Here is a 15,549-nt window from a genome sequence, read left to right as displayed (position 1 = left end):
ACTTGCCCTCGCCAAGCAATGCACACATGATACTGCGGGGGGGGTGTGTGCAAAAAAAAATAACCCTAAACCATCATTTTACCTTTTTCCTAAATGCAAAGGACCTTTTTCTATTTCTGTGTAATATAACTACAATATTTCCAAAGTGCTTTTTGGTTGATGCCAAAGTAATGTATTTTATACCACCAAATAGTATCAGTTACATACAGATGATGCAGATAGACATGTAGCAGAGATTTTCCATAGCTGTGCAATATAATACATTAGTTGAAGCATGCCCAAGAGAATAGAGTTCTGAAGAGATGATTTATTAGATATTCCATGGCAAGAGGTACTTCCATTAAAACATTACATGGTACTTCCATTACTCTTTTAATAAACAATGAAGTATGGAAGGAAAACTTGATCCTAATTCAGTGTTTAAAAAAAAAATCAAAGCAAAAAATTAAAACCAATCAAATCCGGTTTGGTTCCCACAACAGGAAGAAATGTACATCTTCATGGAGTACTGTGATGAGGGCACTCTGGAGGAGGTATCAAAACTGGGCCTTCAGGAGCATGTCATTAGGCTCTACTCAAAGCAAATCACGATTGCTATCAATGTACTACATGAACATGGTATTGTTCATCGAGACATTAAAGGTAATGTTAACCAAAAAAGGTAATGTTGTTATTTCAGTGTTGTAGATGAGGGCGGGGGGGAGGGATGGGGGACATATTTGCAGATTTAGAGCACATTATCTATACAGCCGTTAAGTGTATAAAGCCTTCCACTCATTCTTCAATTTTCAGTTTACAAGTTGTTGACTAGTTACATGCTCCTTTTTAAATGCAGAACATAAAAAAAATGTTCACAGTTGGTATTGCAAACTCATAAATTCTGCCCATGATTTATAGAGTTTCTGTAGAAGTTGTTAAGATTGTTGGGGATTCATCCAAATTCAAATTTTGGTCCTTGTATTTTCAGTACTAATACACTGAGTTATGTAATGCTGTTTTTCTTCTCATCTATGCAAGAAACAGTGGTGTTTTCTGGGAGCTGACAAGCAGTGTACAGTGCTAGAGTTGTTCATCAGAACTTTTCCTTCTGATTCCCATTTTCCAGAAGAGTTTTAGGATTTCAGATGAACGGTTGATTAAACATAGTAATAAAAGCCTTGTTAAAGAAGTTAAAGGGATATGGTAAATGTACTTACCTAGTGATTTTTCTGCCATACGTTTATCTACTCATGCCTGGCTCTCAGCATGTGCTTACAAAATGAGCAGACTGGAACTACTGTAGCTGAAGGGGGGGTTGGTTTTGGCATTTGCTTAAGGCACCCAGTGTCAGTTCACATTTCACATCATTTTTCTTTTCCTGCGCCTTCCAAGAACATCATCCATGTCTAGTTATCTTGTTTTTGTTAGTCTGGCATATTTTGCTCACCCTATGGCAGAAACTTAACAGAAGGTAGGGGAAACAATGCACACAGTATGCCCTGTGAATGCTAATTTTATGACAAGGCAGTGCAACCCAACGATGCTGGGTTTCTATGTCCCTCTTGCTCACAGGGTTTTGAATCACCGCAGCAGTGTAGGAGGTTCCCAGTTGCTCTTGGTCCTTTGGCCTCGTGCTTCTCATTTGGGAAAAGAACTATCTACGATCCAGAGGCCTCCCACCCAGGTAGGCCACTCTTGAGTCAGTTTTGGCTTTTTTCCTTAGAAAACACTTTCCCTCACTCCCATTCCCCAGCAATCTTGCCTTTTCTGGTTCTCCTTCCTCACCAAAGGTTTCTTTCCAGTTGTGGATTTACCTCCATGCTTTTCACAGTGCACTCCTTGCCCTTTACCTGGTCATTCCATATCCAGGTTCTGCTTAGCTGGATTATGCTCTCCTGGAAGCTCGTTGTGATCAAAATCCAAGGCTGGCTGACAGGGATTTCTTTCGTGCTGCCCTGTCATTGCTGATTTCTGGATATGTTTCCAAATAGGTCTTCCTCTCATCAGGGAAATGCAGTGAAGTGAGAGGACCTGTTTAACAGAACTGTAATGCTGTGTTATTTGAGGACATTTCTGTTGCAACAGGTTCCTCCTATCAAACGTTGGGGTGTTCCTTGAGAATAACAGCAGCTGTAAACATAGGGTCACCGCAGACACATCTATGCATAGACCTTCCTGAAACTTAATGACAGAATATGAAGATGGACCACAGAGGGTATTTTTATAGAGGTTCCCTGATGTTACATTGGAAGTCTCTTGCTCTCTGTCGTCTTTTATGCTAATGTTGCATCCCCAGTTTTCAGGCGAACTGCAGTAAGGAAAACTCTGGTTTTAATTTCAGCTCTTGTGTAGTTAGGTACTCTTATTTTTCTGGTAGGGAAGAATGATAATATGTCATTCAGACTGTTAAAATTGCTTTCCTATGGAAATCTTGCTGTCAGATCACACTAGGTCTCTCATGGCCAGTTTGCTAAACATCACTGTGGATCTGTTTCTTTTAGCAGCAGATAACCGATGCTTAGAGTAATTGTTTATATGTATGCCACAGTTGGTATCTGCAAAGTACCTTGTGCTCAAAAGTTGAGTCTTTCGGTTAGTAATGTCCACTTGTGCCACAATTGTCTTTCAGATGCTCTTATAGCATCCAGTTCTGCGAGTGTAAAAGATGAAGCAAGATACAGCTGCCTTGAATCCTTTTTCAACCTGTGGTTGTGAGAGCAAACTGAGGCTAGTGTTGGCTGGTTGTTACACTTGGCTGTGCTGGTTTTGATTAGTCTGCATCAGTGTGTACAGTAGTTAGTGCTAGTATGTAGCAGTAAGTCTTTTGGGATGCTTTTTTAATCTCTATTCTGGGTATTGCATTTTAACCCCTGTGGCTAAGCCCAGATTCCTCAGTTATAATTACTTCACTTTTTGCAGAAAGCTATTCTACTCAGTGATCAAGAATGATGGAATATTTCATGCTGAAGGGAACCTCTGGACATCTCTGGTTGAGTCCTCTGTTTCGAAACACACCCAACCTCAGTATCAGATCCAATGTCAAATTAGATCAGATTGCTGATGACCTTGTGTAGTTGAGATAGGAGTACCTCCAGGGATGGAAATTCCCTTTTCTCTGGGCCCCTGTCCCAATGACTGACCTATCCCCATTGTGAAAAACTTTTTCCTGATACCTCCCTGGAATTTGCAGAGGTTGCTATTTGTGTCCATTGCCCCATATCCTTTCACGCGTGCCTTTGAGGAAAAAGTCTGTTTCCATGTTCTTGATATCCTCCCATTACACAGCTGAACACAGCAATAAATTCCCTCCACACACACTCCTCCATTCTTCAAGCTAAACAAACCCATTTCTCAGCCTCTCCTTGTACATCGTGTGCACCAGCCCTCTGACCATCTTGATGCCCCTACTGCTGGGTTTGCTCCAGTACGTCAGTGTCTGTCTTGCACTGGGGAGCCCAAAAACAAGACACAGCACTCTAAGTGTGGTCTTGCAAGTGCTGAATTGAGAGGAATTAACCAATGAGGTCATGCCTGGTCCTTTCTCTCTGGGAGAGAAGGGCATATTCCTGAAGAGTGCTCGGATTGTGTTTTCAGAATGAATACAGAAAATGAAGGGATTGTATCTGTATCTGAAGCTTCAGTAGAGCAGAAATGTGTGAATGAGATGCTCCAGGACAGGAAGTCTTCATCGAAGTGTTACTGTGTTATCGTGCTCTTGTTAACTTCATTGGTAGCTCAAAATTTCTGCCATTCCTTTAATGTCTTCATGATGAGCACAAAGGAAGGAAAATCAGTCAACAAGAGGTGGAAGGCTGTTCAACAGGAAACTATGGACATGTGTCAGGCTTTCTAAGAGACTGAGTAAGAGGATGCTAAAGCTGATTTACTCGTCAAAGGGTATTATTTGGCCTGCTTGTTTCTTGAATGAATTGGGCTGCTGCACCGCTTAAGTGCTGGCTAGGGAGTGTCCATGAGCTGCCCCTCTTTGTGGAATTGTGCCACATCCTTAGTGGGGCTTTTGGTACTGCTCCTCGGACCCATGGTATTTACACCAGCACCTTTGGAATGTCATGCTAGTGCAGTTTTCACTGTGCTTAATACGGGGCTGATTTGGCACAGAGATACAGGGAATGGAACTTCAATTTAAACGCTTTGGAATTTATTTCCAATTGTTTTCTCTAGCAAGCGTATGACGTTTGACATTTGCTCTTTGTTTGCAGTCTGCCCAGAAGGTCTTGTGGTATAAATGGCAGTGGGGCAGTGCCCCAAAGTTTCCACTTGCTTCTGCCAAGTACATCCAATGAAGATGCTTTTGGTAGTGTATGTGTAGGAGGAGAGAAGGAACAGATGGGTATGTTGTGCCTTTTTGCTGTTTTAGCCATGGTCTCCAGTTTTATTTTGCTTATTAACCATGCAGATATAGCAGGAATTTTGTTACCTTCCCAGTCACATTAACTGTCAAAGGTGAAAAGGTTCAGTCATCCTCGAAGTACTGCCCTTGTGTCTCCTGTTCTCTTACCAGGTCCTGCTGGATTCTGTACAGGTTTCATCGAACAAGATGACCCTTTTTAAAGACTCCTTATAGAGCTTGGTCTTGTTCTCTGAAACAGAGACTTTCGCAGTAACATTTAAGTTAAATTGTCATTACTTTTTTTTTTTTAAGGGATAAACTTTGGTTTGAAAGGCCTTGTAAGTGGGTTCTGAACTTTGTTAAACCGAACTATCACAATAGCTTTAGATTCAGTCAGAAGAGAATGAAGTAGTTAGAAACCACTTTGTAGCCTTCCATGAAATTTGCGTGTTGCTTTCTTGAGGAACAGGAACATAGATTTCTAAAACGTCCTTGTAAAAGTGTTTGCTAGCGACAGCCATTTTTCCTAAGCTCTTTGTGTGGGCTAAGTGCATCTACTTTCTATATGACAAGTTATTGCTTGAAATTAGAAGCAGAAGAAAAAGAAAAGCTATAGGCAGTAGTTCAAAGGAAGAAGTTGCTGATAGAGTAACTGTCACTCTTCTAATGCATTGCCTATATTTAGTGTCCCATTGAGCTGCCTCTTGTACTGCTTTGGTGTGTTTCTGGATTCCCTTTCATTCAAGGAGCTGAGGGACGGTCTATCCAGCTCTGTTGCACGTGCCTGTGATTGCAGGGTGACTGGACATGTACGCCCTTCTGATGGAAAACTGCAGAGCCCAGCCAAAGAATTCTAGTCTTGAGTATGTGCAGGCACCTCCATGTCGGGAGCGGAAATTTATGGACACAATGTAGAGAAGAGATGTAGTCACTGAAAGTTAATTCTTCTTTCAGAACTTGTAAAAAACTTACAGAAATTAAAGGTTGGAATTTATTTCTGTTAATGATTTCTCTCCCCCTTTTATAGTGCAGTTCTGTATAACACCTCTTGGACTAAATCTTGCTTTAGTTATTCAAGCATTCTCATAGTAGTTAGAGAAGCCCTTTGAGAGGTAGGCAGGGTTTTGGCATCATTGACCTGCACTGCCTTTTTTTGACTTGAGCTTTTTGAGGTTTCCTTTTATTTTCCATGAATATCTTGGGGATGCCCAGCCAAGCTAACTGGAAAAAGTCATTAACTAAGAGAACATAACACAAAGGAGGAACAGCCAAGAATTCGTGCACTGAACTATGTTCAAGGTGGACCAAAATTGAGAAAACTTCTGAAGGTTGTATTCAGATGGGCCATTTTTGAAAGAATCTTCTGTGTGACATGGGAAAAGGCTATGTGCAACAAAGTCCCCGCCCAACATTTCCCTACTAGAGTAGGCATACAGTTTTGTTCTGTGCGAACCATTCATCTTTCCTCGAGAGAGATCACAGCTCAAGCTGTATTTCTGCCAGGTGACTCTTGCAACCTACTTGTGGTTTCATTGTGATACTTGCAGAATCCAGGATTTGGATCGACCTGTATAGTGAGCTGCTTCTGCTCTGCCTGTTTTCTCTTGGCTGTCAAGGTGTGTTTTGGCAGGATGTTGAACGGAAGAAAACCACTGCTTATCAAAACCACTTGGCTTATTTTGCAGCGTTGTGTAGAGCAAGTGACTTGAAGCCAACTGCAGATCCCCTTTGGAGATTTTCAGCTATGCTAGGGGCATTTTTTCTAGCGTAAGCTGGCAGTGTAGCCAGCTACTAGGACAGCAGCCCTCCTCCTCCAGAAATTCCTCTGGAAGTAGAGCACAGTAGGAGCAGGCATTTGGTAGTACATGTAACAAAATGCTATAAGCTCCATTTTGCAAGTATGCCATGATGACACAGCTGTATGGTATCATCTGTCTTGACTCAGTGGAACTGAAAAGATGGCTCATGGAGGTACACAGCAGTGGCCTCTGCCAGGAAGTTCCTTAAGAACAGGTGTTTTTTTGCAGTGCAACACTCACAAGGATAAGCACTGGAATTAATAAATTCCTGGAGGAGTATTTTCTCGTAAGGAGCATGTATGGAAAGCTGATGAGTTTGCCTGTCGTACTGCTCTGCATTTTGAACGTTTCGTGTTGTCAACTTCCAGTACACTTAGCGTTAACACAAACCCACCAAAAATCCCATTGGCTAATGGGAATGTACCCTTTGGGGAGCATCTCTAATGCTATCATATTCCACACTTAATCCACAGGTAAAGTTCTAAGTGCAAATTTGGCTGCTATCTACTGTGTAACTGCCAAGCGTATATCGAGAAGCCCTCATTCCTCAATTCAGCACTAGTTTAACAAGCGTTACTGGTTTTCGTTGTGTTTTCTAGGAGCCAACATCTTTCTTACCTCATCTGGACTGATTAAACTCGGAGACTTTGGCTGCTCAGTGAAACTGAAGAACAACACCCAGACGATGCCTGGAGAAGTAAACAGTACTTTGGGGACTGCAGGTAAGGAAGCATGTGCTAGGCAGACACTTGGCTAGTTACCATAAAAGAAGATAGCTCTGGCAAAAGCCTGGGCTAGAGGAAAATGATGTGTTTTAGGGAAACTCGATTTTACCTTAGCTAGTTAGATGTGCTTCACATCCAGAAACCAAAACAGTCAGTGAATGATGTAACTGGAAACATAAAATTGTATTTGGTAATTGTAAAGAAGCTGCAGCTTGTGTTTTCCGGGGTTGTATCTTCCTCTGCAGCCTTGCTGAAACAGTATGGTTCTTCCTGAACAGCTGCTTAATCTGTTTTTTAAAAATGAAAATGACTGAAAGCATGTACTGTACTAGCATTTTCACAATCACCTTTCAAACTGAAAGACAGTTATGCTGCAAATGTGTCAAAGAACAAGAAGCCAGCAAACGATAAAACTTAGCAAGAAAAGCTGAGCGGTACTTCATTACAGTTGTATTAAAAAGCATGTGGTTTGCTGAGTTAATCACTTAAGTATATGCTGTTCCTTCTGCTGTATGAACTGATGACATGGTATGTGTTGTTTCAAAGCGTACATGGCTCCAGAAGTAATTACTAGGGCTAAAGGAGAAGGGCACGGACGTGCGGCAGACATCTGGAGCCTGGGCTGTGTTGTTATAGAGATGGTCACCGGCAAGGTAGGGATGTTTCATGTGCTGAGTGAGTGCAAACTGTTCTTAGCAGTTCCTCTGCAACTTTGGGCCCCACTCCCAGCAATTTATTACACTTAAGTCCACAGGTACTGGGGTGGTTTTTAATTTCCTTGGATAGAGAGATATATGCTCTATCAGGTAGCAAGTTACTCACTAAACCTTGCACTTAGCAATTCTGTTACCTGTTGCAGAGGCCTTGGCACGAATATGAGCACAACTTCCAGATCATGTATAAGGTGGGGATGGGTCATAAGCCTCCTATTCCTGACAAAGTGAGCCCAGAAGGGAAAGACTTCCTTTGCCACTGCCTGGAGAGTGACCCAAAGATGAGGTGGACGGCCAGCCAGCTCCTCGATCATCCTTTTGTCAAGGTTTGTCTCGTGGCTTTGGCTACAAAGACTGTAGATGGGAGTTGGAAACAGCTGTTAGTTGCCTTCATCATTTGCAACTATGCTGATATTGAGTCGATCCTGGTGGGAGGCTGATATTGAGTCGATCTTGTCCAGAAAAGAAGGTTTAGCAACTCTTCAGGAGCACATGTGATGTTGCTAGCAAACATTTGACTAAAAGAACCTGGTGTGCACCATGCAATAAACTTTCACTGCTGTTTTGAGATGCAATATCTTTATGTTAGAAAGATGTGTCAAACTTCAACTCAGTGGTAGTTAATTGCATTTGAAGGGCTGTGTTCTAAAACTTTAGACTAGACTACCTATGCGTAGACGTCTACAACATAGAGATAAGGGTCCCCTCCATAAAAAGTGAAACAAGTGCTCTGCCATCCTTCAGTGCAGGGGTCTGCTTTTGTTTTAAACTCATGTTTAACGTTAAGTTCATATTGAATGTTTATCTGGCAGTTGGCATAACAACCTGCAGTTCTTGCATGAACTTAATTCTTTGCTGAAGAATAGACAAATATTCACTGCTGCAAATTGAGGTGTATTAATCACTTCTCTTTTGAAGAGGTAGGAGCACAGCAGGTTATTGAATTTTGTCCCATTTTCCAGCCTAAAGTTATTGAATTTGGTATTCTGGTTCAGTGATAGTGTGTTTGGGATCGTCACACCCATCCCTCTCATCAGTGTGACTGTAGCCACGGGGCAGAATGCTCCTTTTAGGCACGCAAGAGTCGCATGGCGACACTGGGAACACCAGCGTTCCCATATAAACACTTGCAATTCCTTATCTGTATAATGATGGAGGAAGAAAGCTTCAAAGATGTTCTGTGAAGGTGCTGCAGCAGGGAGGCAATGGAATTAATTGCCTTTTGTCCCCTTCACAGGTTTGCACAGATGAAGAATGAAGTTATTCAGTCTCTGGCCTTTTTTATTGTGGCAAGATGTCTTTTAATCACTACTGTATGTAATATTTACATAAAGACTGTGCTGAGAAACAGTATAAAAGTTGAACTTACGAAGACTGCACAAGTGACGAGCGTCACTTTCTCTGCTGCTCCTGTATGTTTTACTTGGCACATGTTGCTCATGTGACAGTGTCTGCAAGTTGGAAGAAGCTGCATGTTTCAGTGAAAGTGCCATTACTACTGTATATGGACCATACCTTTTTTGTTCTTTCTCCTGTTTCTCATTTGATTGAGAACTGTAATGTTAATATGTAGTATTTTTGAACTCTCTAGGTTCAGAGAAATGCTGTAGTGTTATCAGGCGTTATGGACCTTGTTTTTTAATCTGTTTGTTGAGTGCACTGAGTGTGAACTTTTACTGGTTTTTTGTTTATTTGTTTTTGGCAAGCTTCAGATTTGTTATGCACAAGGCTGATTAATGAATTTAAAAAAAAAAGGTTTTTTCTCAATAAATGGTTTATTTTAGGAGTTTGTTGGTGAAGGGTTTTTCTTCTGAAAATAAATTATGCTGGGTCCTGTCACTAAATTTTAAACTTTTCCCCAACGCTTGTTTAAGCGTGCTAAGTTAACCTAACTGGAATAAGCTTCTCTTACATTGCAGTAGTCAATGTTTTGTCAAGTTCAAGCTGTGTAAGAAGCATCTTACAAGTGATAATAGATTTAAGGTCCCCCCTTCATCCTCTCCTGAGGAAATAAGGGTGATGTGCAATTCCTGACACTACTTGTTATGTAAGGGATGGAGTCATGGTCTGAAATAACTTTCTTCTTGCATGGGAGTGCTGCCAGCAGGGAATGGTCTGCGTGGCACTTATTTGGCCAAGAGGAGAATCAGTTAAGATTGTTTCTGCGTTCTGTTCAGCAGAAACAAGAACTTACTTACTGTTAGCTTTTTAAAACCTATTTCTGATCTTGGACTTTGACTTCCTCGCCATCCCCCGGGTGTCATCGGTCTCAGAAAATGGAGAGAGGTTAGAAGTGGGTAGCAGTTAGAAGATGCAGTCTGCAACACTTATTTAGATTATTTTGTTTGGTTTGCTACCACAAAAAAATGATTTAAAACTGTTACTTGGAAGTGTTAGTGCTAGTTTACATATTCATGTTACAGCTTTAGACCTTAAAATTGTTAACTTATAAAGGCAGAGAGCTTGCTTTTAATGTTTGGCTTTATTCTAAAGTCCTGTCTCTCAATCCACAAATCCTTGGTTTGTTACAGGTGTGGGGTAGCTTTTAGCAGCTGGGTGAGCTGTTGAGAAGGTATCATGAAATCTGACACTTAAATCTAGAAAAGCGGGAGCCTCATGCTATGGGTCACCAGTGCAGTGCCTCTAGGCTCTCAAAAAACAGGATGCTGAATTTCAACAAATGCTCTCCCTTCTCTTCAGTGCTCTGCTTTGAGTTATGGTAGGAGGGGGATGTATGTTGTCATACTCAGCAACTGACTATGAAAGTACCTGATGTAGGTCCCTGCTGTTGTGGTATAGCCGAAGTATCAGTGAGCTGTGTGTCCTCGTTTGACTTTTTTCAGGTGCCCTCATACACAGACAGGAGCTGGGGACAGCTTTTAGGAGTCAGGATGAAGATGAAAAGTAAACTGTTACTAACTCATTGTTGCCAACCGAAAGAAAACTCATGCACTGCATGTCAGCTTTTCATACTTTTATTTTTGTATAAACAAACATTAAGACTACTTTTTTTAAGGCAGTTGTAGAATGTACAGTTGCTTGTGGGGACGAGGGGCAAACACTGCTGCTTCCTGATGACATATGTCATTCTTTTAATACAGTGAACTGGACTTGTTTAACTTTTGGCAAGTACCATTAAGCTTTCTCTGTTTGCCAGTGAATGCTGGAAGGGCCCAGTGGTGCAGTCCTTGTGCGCCGGGATTTCTGTAAGTAAGTGCGTGCTTAGGAGGACGGATCCAGGAGTGGTGTGCTTGGCCCTCAGCCTGTTGTTCTAAGGGTTGGTCCTGGGGAAATGGGTATGAAGTAGTCTCAATACTCTTTCAGAAGTATTTACATGTTTGTTTGGTATTTTTCTCTGGGAGAAGTGGCACTGCATGCAGTTGGAGAGGGAAGGACTAAGATTGAGAAGGAATGTTAAATGTCTGCCTACCAGCATGCTACATCAGTGGCTCTTTAACAAAAGGCAAAAAGGCTGGTCTTGGTCACTACATGCATATGTATTTGCTGCTCAGAACTACTCACCCCTGTGTATAGGGCTCATTCTACCACCCTGAGAAAAGCCTGCTGTATCTGCCAGGTAAGGTTTACAGTAAAATGCTAGCTTGGAGAGAGCTTTTCTCTCTCCCACACCCTTCTAAGTCTTGCCTACAGTCTCTTGAGGTCTGGCTCACTGAAGTACCTGATGCAGTACTACAGGATAGCTGGACCCGCAGACACTACTACAGGTTATAATACTCAGTTTTCCAGTTAAGGTTGCCTTAATAAAGCACATGCCCTGCACCTGTATTTGCTAAGAGAATAAGCATAGCAGTTGCACTGATCTCAAGCTCTATTTCATGTGTTGAAAAACTACACTAAAGCCCATGTTTATGTTCATGATGTCACACAACCTATCCCAGAAGGCTTCAGAGTGTAGGGAATGTGTGCATACACAAGATGGGTTGGGGAAAAAAAGCCCCCAAAAGTAGTCCTTTGCACTGCCCCAGGTCTGTTTCTTCCTTCATGTTGTATGTTCTACTGCCTCTACTCTCAAACAACTGTACTTACTGTCCTGTGCTGAGAGCACTACTCTATTTGCTCTTCAGGTGCTGCATATTAAAAAAAATAGTTTCTAGATGAGCTGATGTACTGAACAGCAAATGCATATTTCATGGAATGATTCATGTTCTGTTGTATTAGCCCCTGTTCCTTCTGGCCTCAGTTTTGTTATAGGAAGAGAGAAATGTTGTGTGTGTTTTTTTTAATACCAGCTGCTAGAACTAAGACTGCTCACTGATTTTCTTTTCTAGAGCCACACAGGCTTTTCCTTTAGACTATCGTGGTTTAGTCCTACATGCAGTGAAAATGTACCATCACTGAAAGTGCCAGTCACAATCCCCACTGCTCAGTATCAGTATCTTTGAAAAGATGTGTTTTTTTCCCAACTGTAACTGCTGGTAGTTGGAAGTCTCCTCCTCTTCTTTTCCTTGTTTGTTTTTTTAAACATGGTCTTTCTAGAAACTTAACTTCCATGTCCTTAACTCTTGAAGTTTAAAAAAGAGCAGGCTGCCCTGGAATCAGTCAGGGCAACACAGTTTTCCCAGGGAGCTTGATTCTAGTTTTATTTTGTTTGTAAAGGGTGTCAAAAGCAAGTCCAGACAGCAATAAAAACCTCAAAGCTGTACCACTGGCCTAGGTCTCTCTCCTACTTCCCCTCTTCTCCCCCAAAAGAAAAGCTAAAGATGATTAACTGTTACCTCAGGCTGACTGCTATGAGGCACCATGTAAACTCATTTATCAGAAAAGACAGACATTATCAGAAAAGACAGACAAGCAGATTAATTAGGATCTCAACAGTAAGTATAGGTGTGGGGCTTAACTTCTAATGCATGCTTTGCATTACTTGGTTACAGCATACCCAGTTGTTTTGTTTCCACCATTGTTAGGAAGGCTTAGAATTTTAATTGGTGTTTAAAGCTGAAAGGAATTTTTTTACCTCAGTTTTTCCAAACTATAAATAGCATTTACTCTCTAAAGAATTGCAGGTTTCAGCTCTTCCTCTGTTGTATTGCCTGGGGAAAGATGTGGCAGTGGGTAGCGCAGCTCTGTTCAGGCAGCAAGGCCAAATCCCACTCTGGGTTATGCCACTGCAAAGGCTCCCATTAACAAAGTGGGCCCTTAGCTGAGTTCTGCCTGACGATTTAAAGGGCCCATGTGGTGCACACTGTGGGAATGAGTAAGTTCTCGGTGTAGAAAAACTGTACTGCAATTCTGCCAGTTCAGTAGAGCTGCTTCAGCCCAGTATAACCAAGCAGAGCATCTTGCTGTATTTAAACATTGACAGATTATGGTTGCTAAACTGTTAATGTGTGATCTACACAACTATCATTTTTAATCATCTTGTAACAATCTTTTGATGTTTATCCAATCCTTTCAGCAAGTTAAAAAAGATAAAGCCTGCACCTCTGGTTAGTTTCCAGGTAGAGTCTCATCATACAAGCACATTGGATTTTCTTTTTTCTTCAAAACTTAAAACACTTTATAGGAAAAGAAACCAACCAAACACATGCAAACCTGTTGTGGAGAGTATACAAAGGAGTGCATCTTTCAAGCATGGCATCCAGCCCAAACCCCCAGAGAAAAATAACAGGAGCACAAAATCAGATATGCATGGCAATTGCTCATCCTACCCTTCCTCTGATCTCACTTGAAGGACCATGATATGCACTTTAGAGTTCTCAGAAGTTGCATTTGTTCCCTTGGGATTAAGGCAGTCTCTGAAGATACTACTTTTGTTTCTGCTTGTTGTCATTGTTGCCATAGGCAGAACCCTTGTTAATTTCTGTCACGCCAATCATCCATCTGACACCAACAGAAGCTGAAAAATAAATAAAAACGAAGTTAAAAGCTGCTTGCAGACAAAGACTGAAGGTCTGTGCAGGTGTAGCATTTTGAAAGAGATTAACAGTGTTCTCAGCCTTACAGCAGCACAGCATTAAAGGTAACTACCAGGACTACCTGTACTTGTACTTGACCTTTGATGAAAGGTGCACCACCATGCCCTACCACTGTGCATAACCACCTGAAGGGAGGGTGTAAAGCTGCCAGAGCCAGGCTCTTTGCGGTGGTGCCCAGAGACAGGACAGAAGGCAATGGGCACAAGCTGAAACACGGGGGGCTCCTGCTGAGGGTAAGGGCGGGGGGGGAAAGGAAGAACGTCTTTACTGTGTGCCCAGTTGAACACTGGCCCAGGCTGCCCAGGAAGGCTGTGGCTGCTCCATCCTTGTTGTCCCCAATGGGACACAACCCTGAAGAACCTGCTGCAGCTGACCCTGCTCTGAGCTGGAGGTAGGGACTAGATGATCTCCAGAGGTGCCTTCTCACCTCAGCTATAGTCTTCTCTCTGATTTGCTTGTTCTTTCAAAAAACCAGTCCTTGAAAACAAACCAACTACAGACTCGCATTCTGTAATACGACAGTAAATTGATAGTTTTAAGAAGCACAAGTGGTAATTGGATACCAGAGATGAGTCACACGTGACATGACACAAGCGATGGCTGAACAGACAGTGGGTGCAGAGGGGAAGCTGGCCTGTCCCTGGGGCTGCCCTCTGGGCTTCTGGGTGCTGAGACACCAGGAAAGCAGGGCCCTCCCCCAGGCAGGTAGCTGTGCAGTGAGCAGCCCAGGAAGCGAGATGGCTCCTGGAGAGTTCACTGTCACTTATAGGCCCCTGTTAGTCCGTGAATGGAAACGCACACAGCTGGGACAAGCGAAGGGTTTCACTCTCACACATAGAGAAGAAAGAAACATCTCTGATACTTAAATGGCCATGAGGTAGGGAAGATAAGAGGAAGATCCAACATGTAGCCTACAGTCTGGGATCATAACATAATTGTAAGCATGAAACCATTAAGATTTTAACCAAAAGAGACAGAAACAGCATCTGGAGATGGACACACAGCATAAATAAGAGCAGCTGTTACAGCAACCACACAGCACATTGGGGATTTCATCCAGACCCAAGAATGCCACTGTTTGGACACCAAAAAATCCCTAGTTCAGTAGTTCAGATATTTTTTTTTGTCTTCTTCCTTCACTCCCTGGCAGAAGCTGACACTGCCTTGCTGTCCTCATTTCACCTCGCAGCACTCGGCACCCTAGGGAAGGTGGGGTGCAAGGAGAAGGGGTTGCTCACATTTGCCAAGCCTGTAGAAGCGAAGTGGGGATAAGGTGCTGGGGTGCCTCAGTGCTTTCTCCCTGCACAGCCGGCCTCCTCTCCACAACTCTCCTGGAGTCTTAGTGTGTACCCTAGTAATACCATCATGTTTAAGGATTTATTCTGCTGCTGTTTTAAACACAACTACAGTAAGGGGAACTTAGGGGGTTTTTTTACTACAAGGAAGAGGAGAAAGGAAGGGAGAGCAAGCAGGAATTGTGCCTAACAATCAGCTGTGAGAGTTTAAGCCCACTCTGAGAAGAACAGGGAGAGGAGCTATGGGCTAAGGCATCCCTGCACTGCTCCGTGGCAAACCAGAGGAGGTAACTGAGCTCCTGCCATCTTTCTGCCCACCATCACCCATCAGCCAAAAGACACAAGAGGTTGCTGACGACCTGCTCTGCCTGCCAGTGTGCCGGAGGCTGAGGGAGGGCTGAGCTAACCCAAATGGACAGAGCCAATAATGTAAGCTCTTTCTTGGAACATCTTTTACCTCCAAAAAACCCACCACCTCCACAGATAGTACCACATCTCTCAGCAGAACCTTAGCTTAGAGCAGAGGATTTCCACCTTTTCTCTCACAGCTCAGGCTTTCCTCTCATCTGTTAACCTGGGGTTTGTACCACACAGCAGCTGCTAAAAGCAGCACAGCAGAGAGAGGCATAAAAATTTCCCATATATAGTTTGCTGCACACCTGAGATATAAGTTATACATTGAAATGAAGAATTCTACAACTAAAGCTTATATGAATGGTAGAAATTGCTGTTGAGGGCTTATCTTACATAC

General features: G+C 42.5%; 1 protein-coding gene across 1 annotated transcript in view; it reads left to right on the top strand.

Annotated features, from left to right (window-relative positions):
- Window positions 1–9,353, top strand: part of MAP3K4 (mitogen-activated protein kinase kinase kinase 4) — a gene marked incomplete at its 5' end in the record, with an annotated part of 57,997 nt that extends 48,644 nt beyond the window's left edge. The window contains 5 exons of the mRNA XM_010285373.1: window positions 483–642; window positions 6,729–6,851; window positions 7,401–7,507; window positions 7,714–7,893; window positions 8,805–9,353. Coding sequence (XP_010283675.1) covers window positions 483–642; window positions 6,729–6,851; window positions 7,401–7,507; window positions 7,714–7,893; window positions 8,805–8,825 — 591 coding nt within the window. The remainder of the gene's footprint in view (window positions 1–482; window positions 643–6,728; window positions 6,852–7,400; window positions 7,508–7,713; window positions 7,894–8,804) is intronic.
- Window positions 9,354–15,549: the final 6,196 nt, after the last annotated feature.

The sequence above is a fragment of the Phaethon lepturus genome, unplaced genomic scaffold, assembly GCF_000687285.1.
Source record: "Phaethon lepturus isolate BGI_N335 unplaced genomic scaffold, ASM68728v1 scaffold10644, whole genome shotgun sequence".
NCBI lineage: Eukaryota > Metazoa > Chordata > Aves > Phaethontiformes > Phaethontidae > Phaethon > Phaethon lepturus.
Note: the sequence above shows the minus strand (reverse complement) of the source record. Positions and strands in the feature narration are given on the sequence as shown.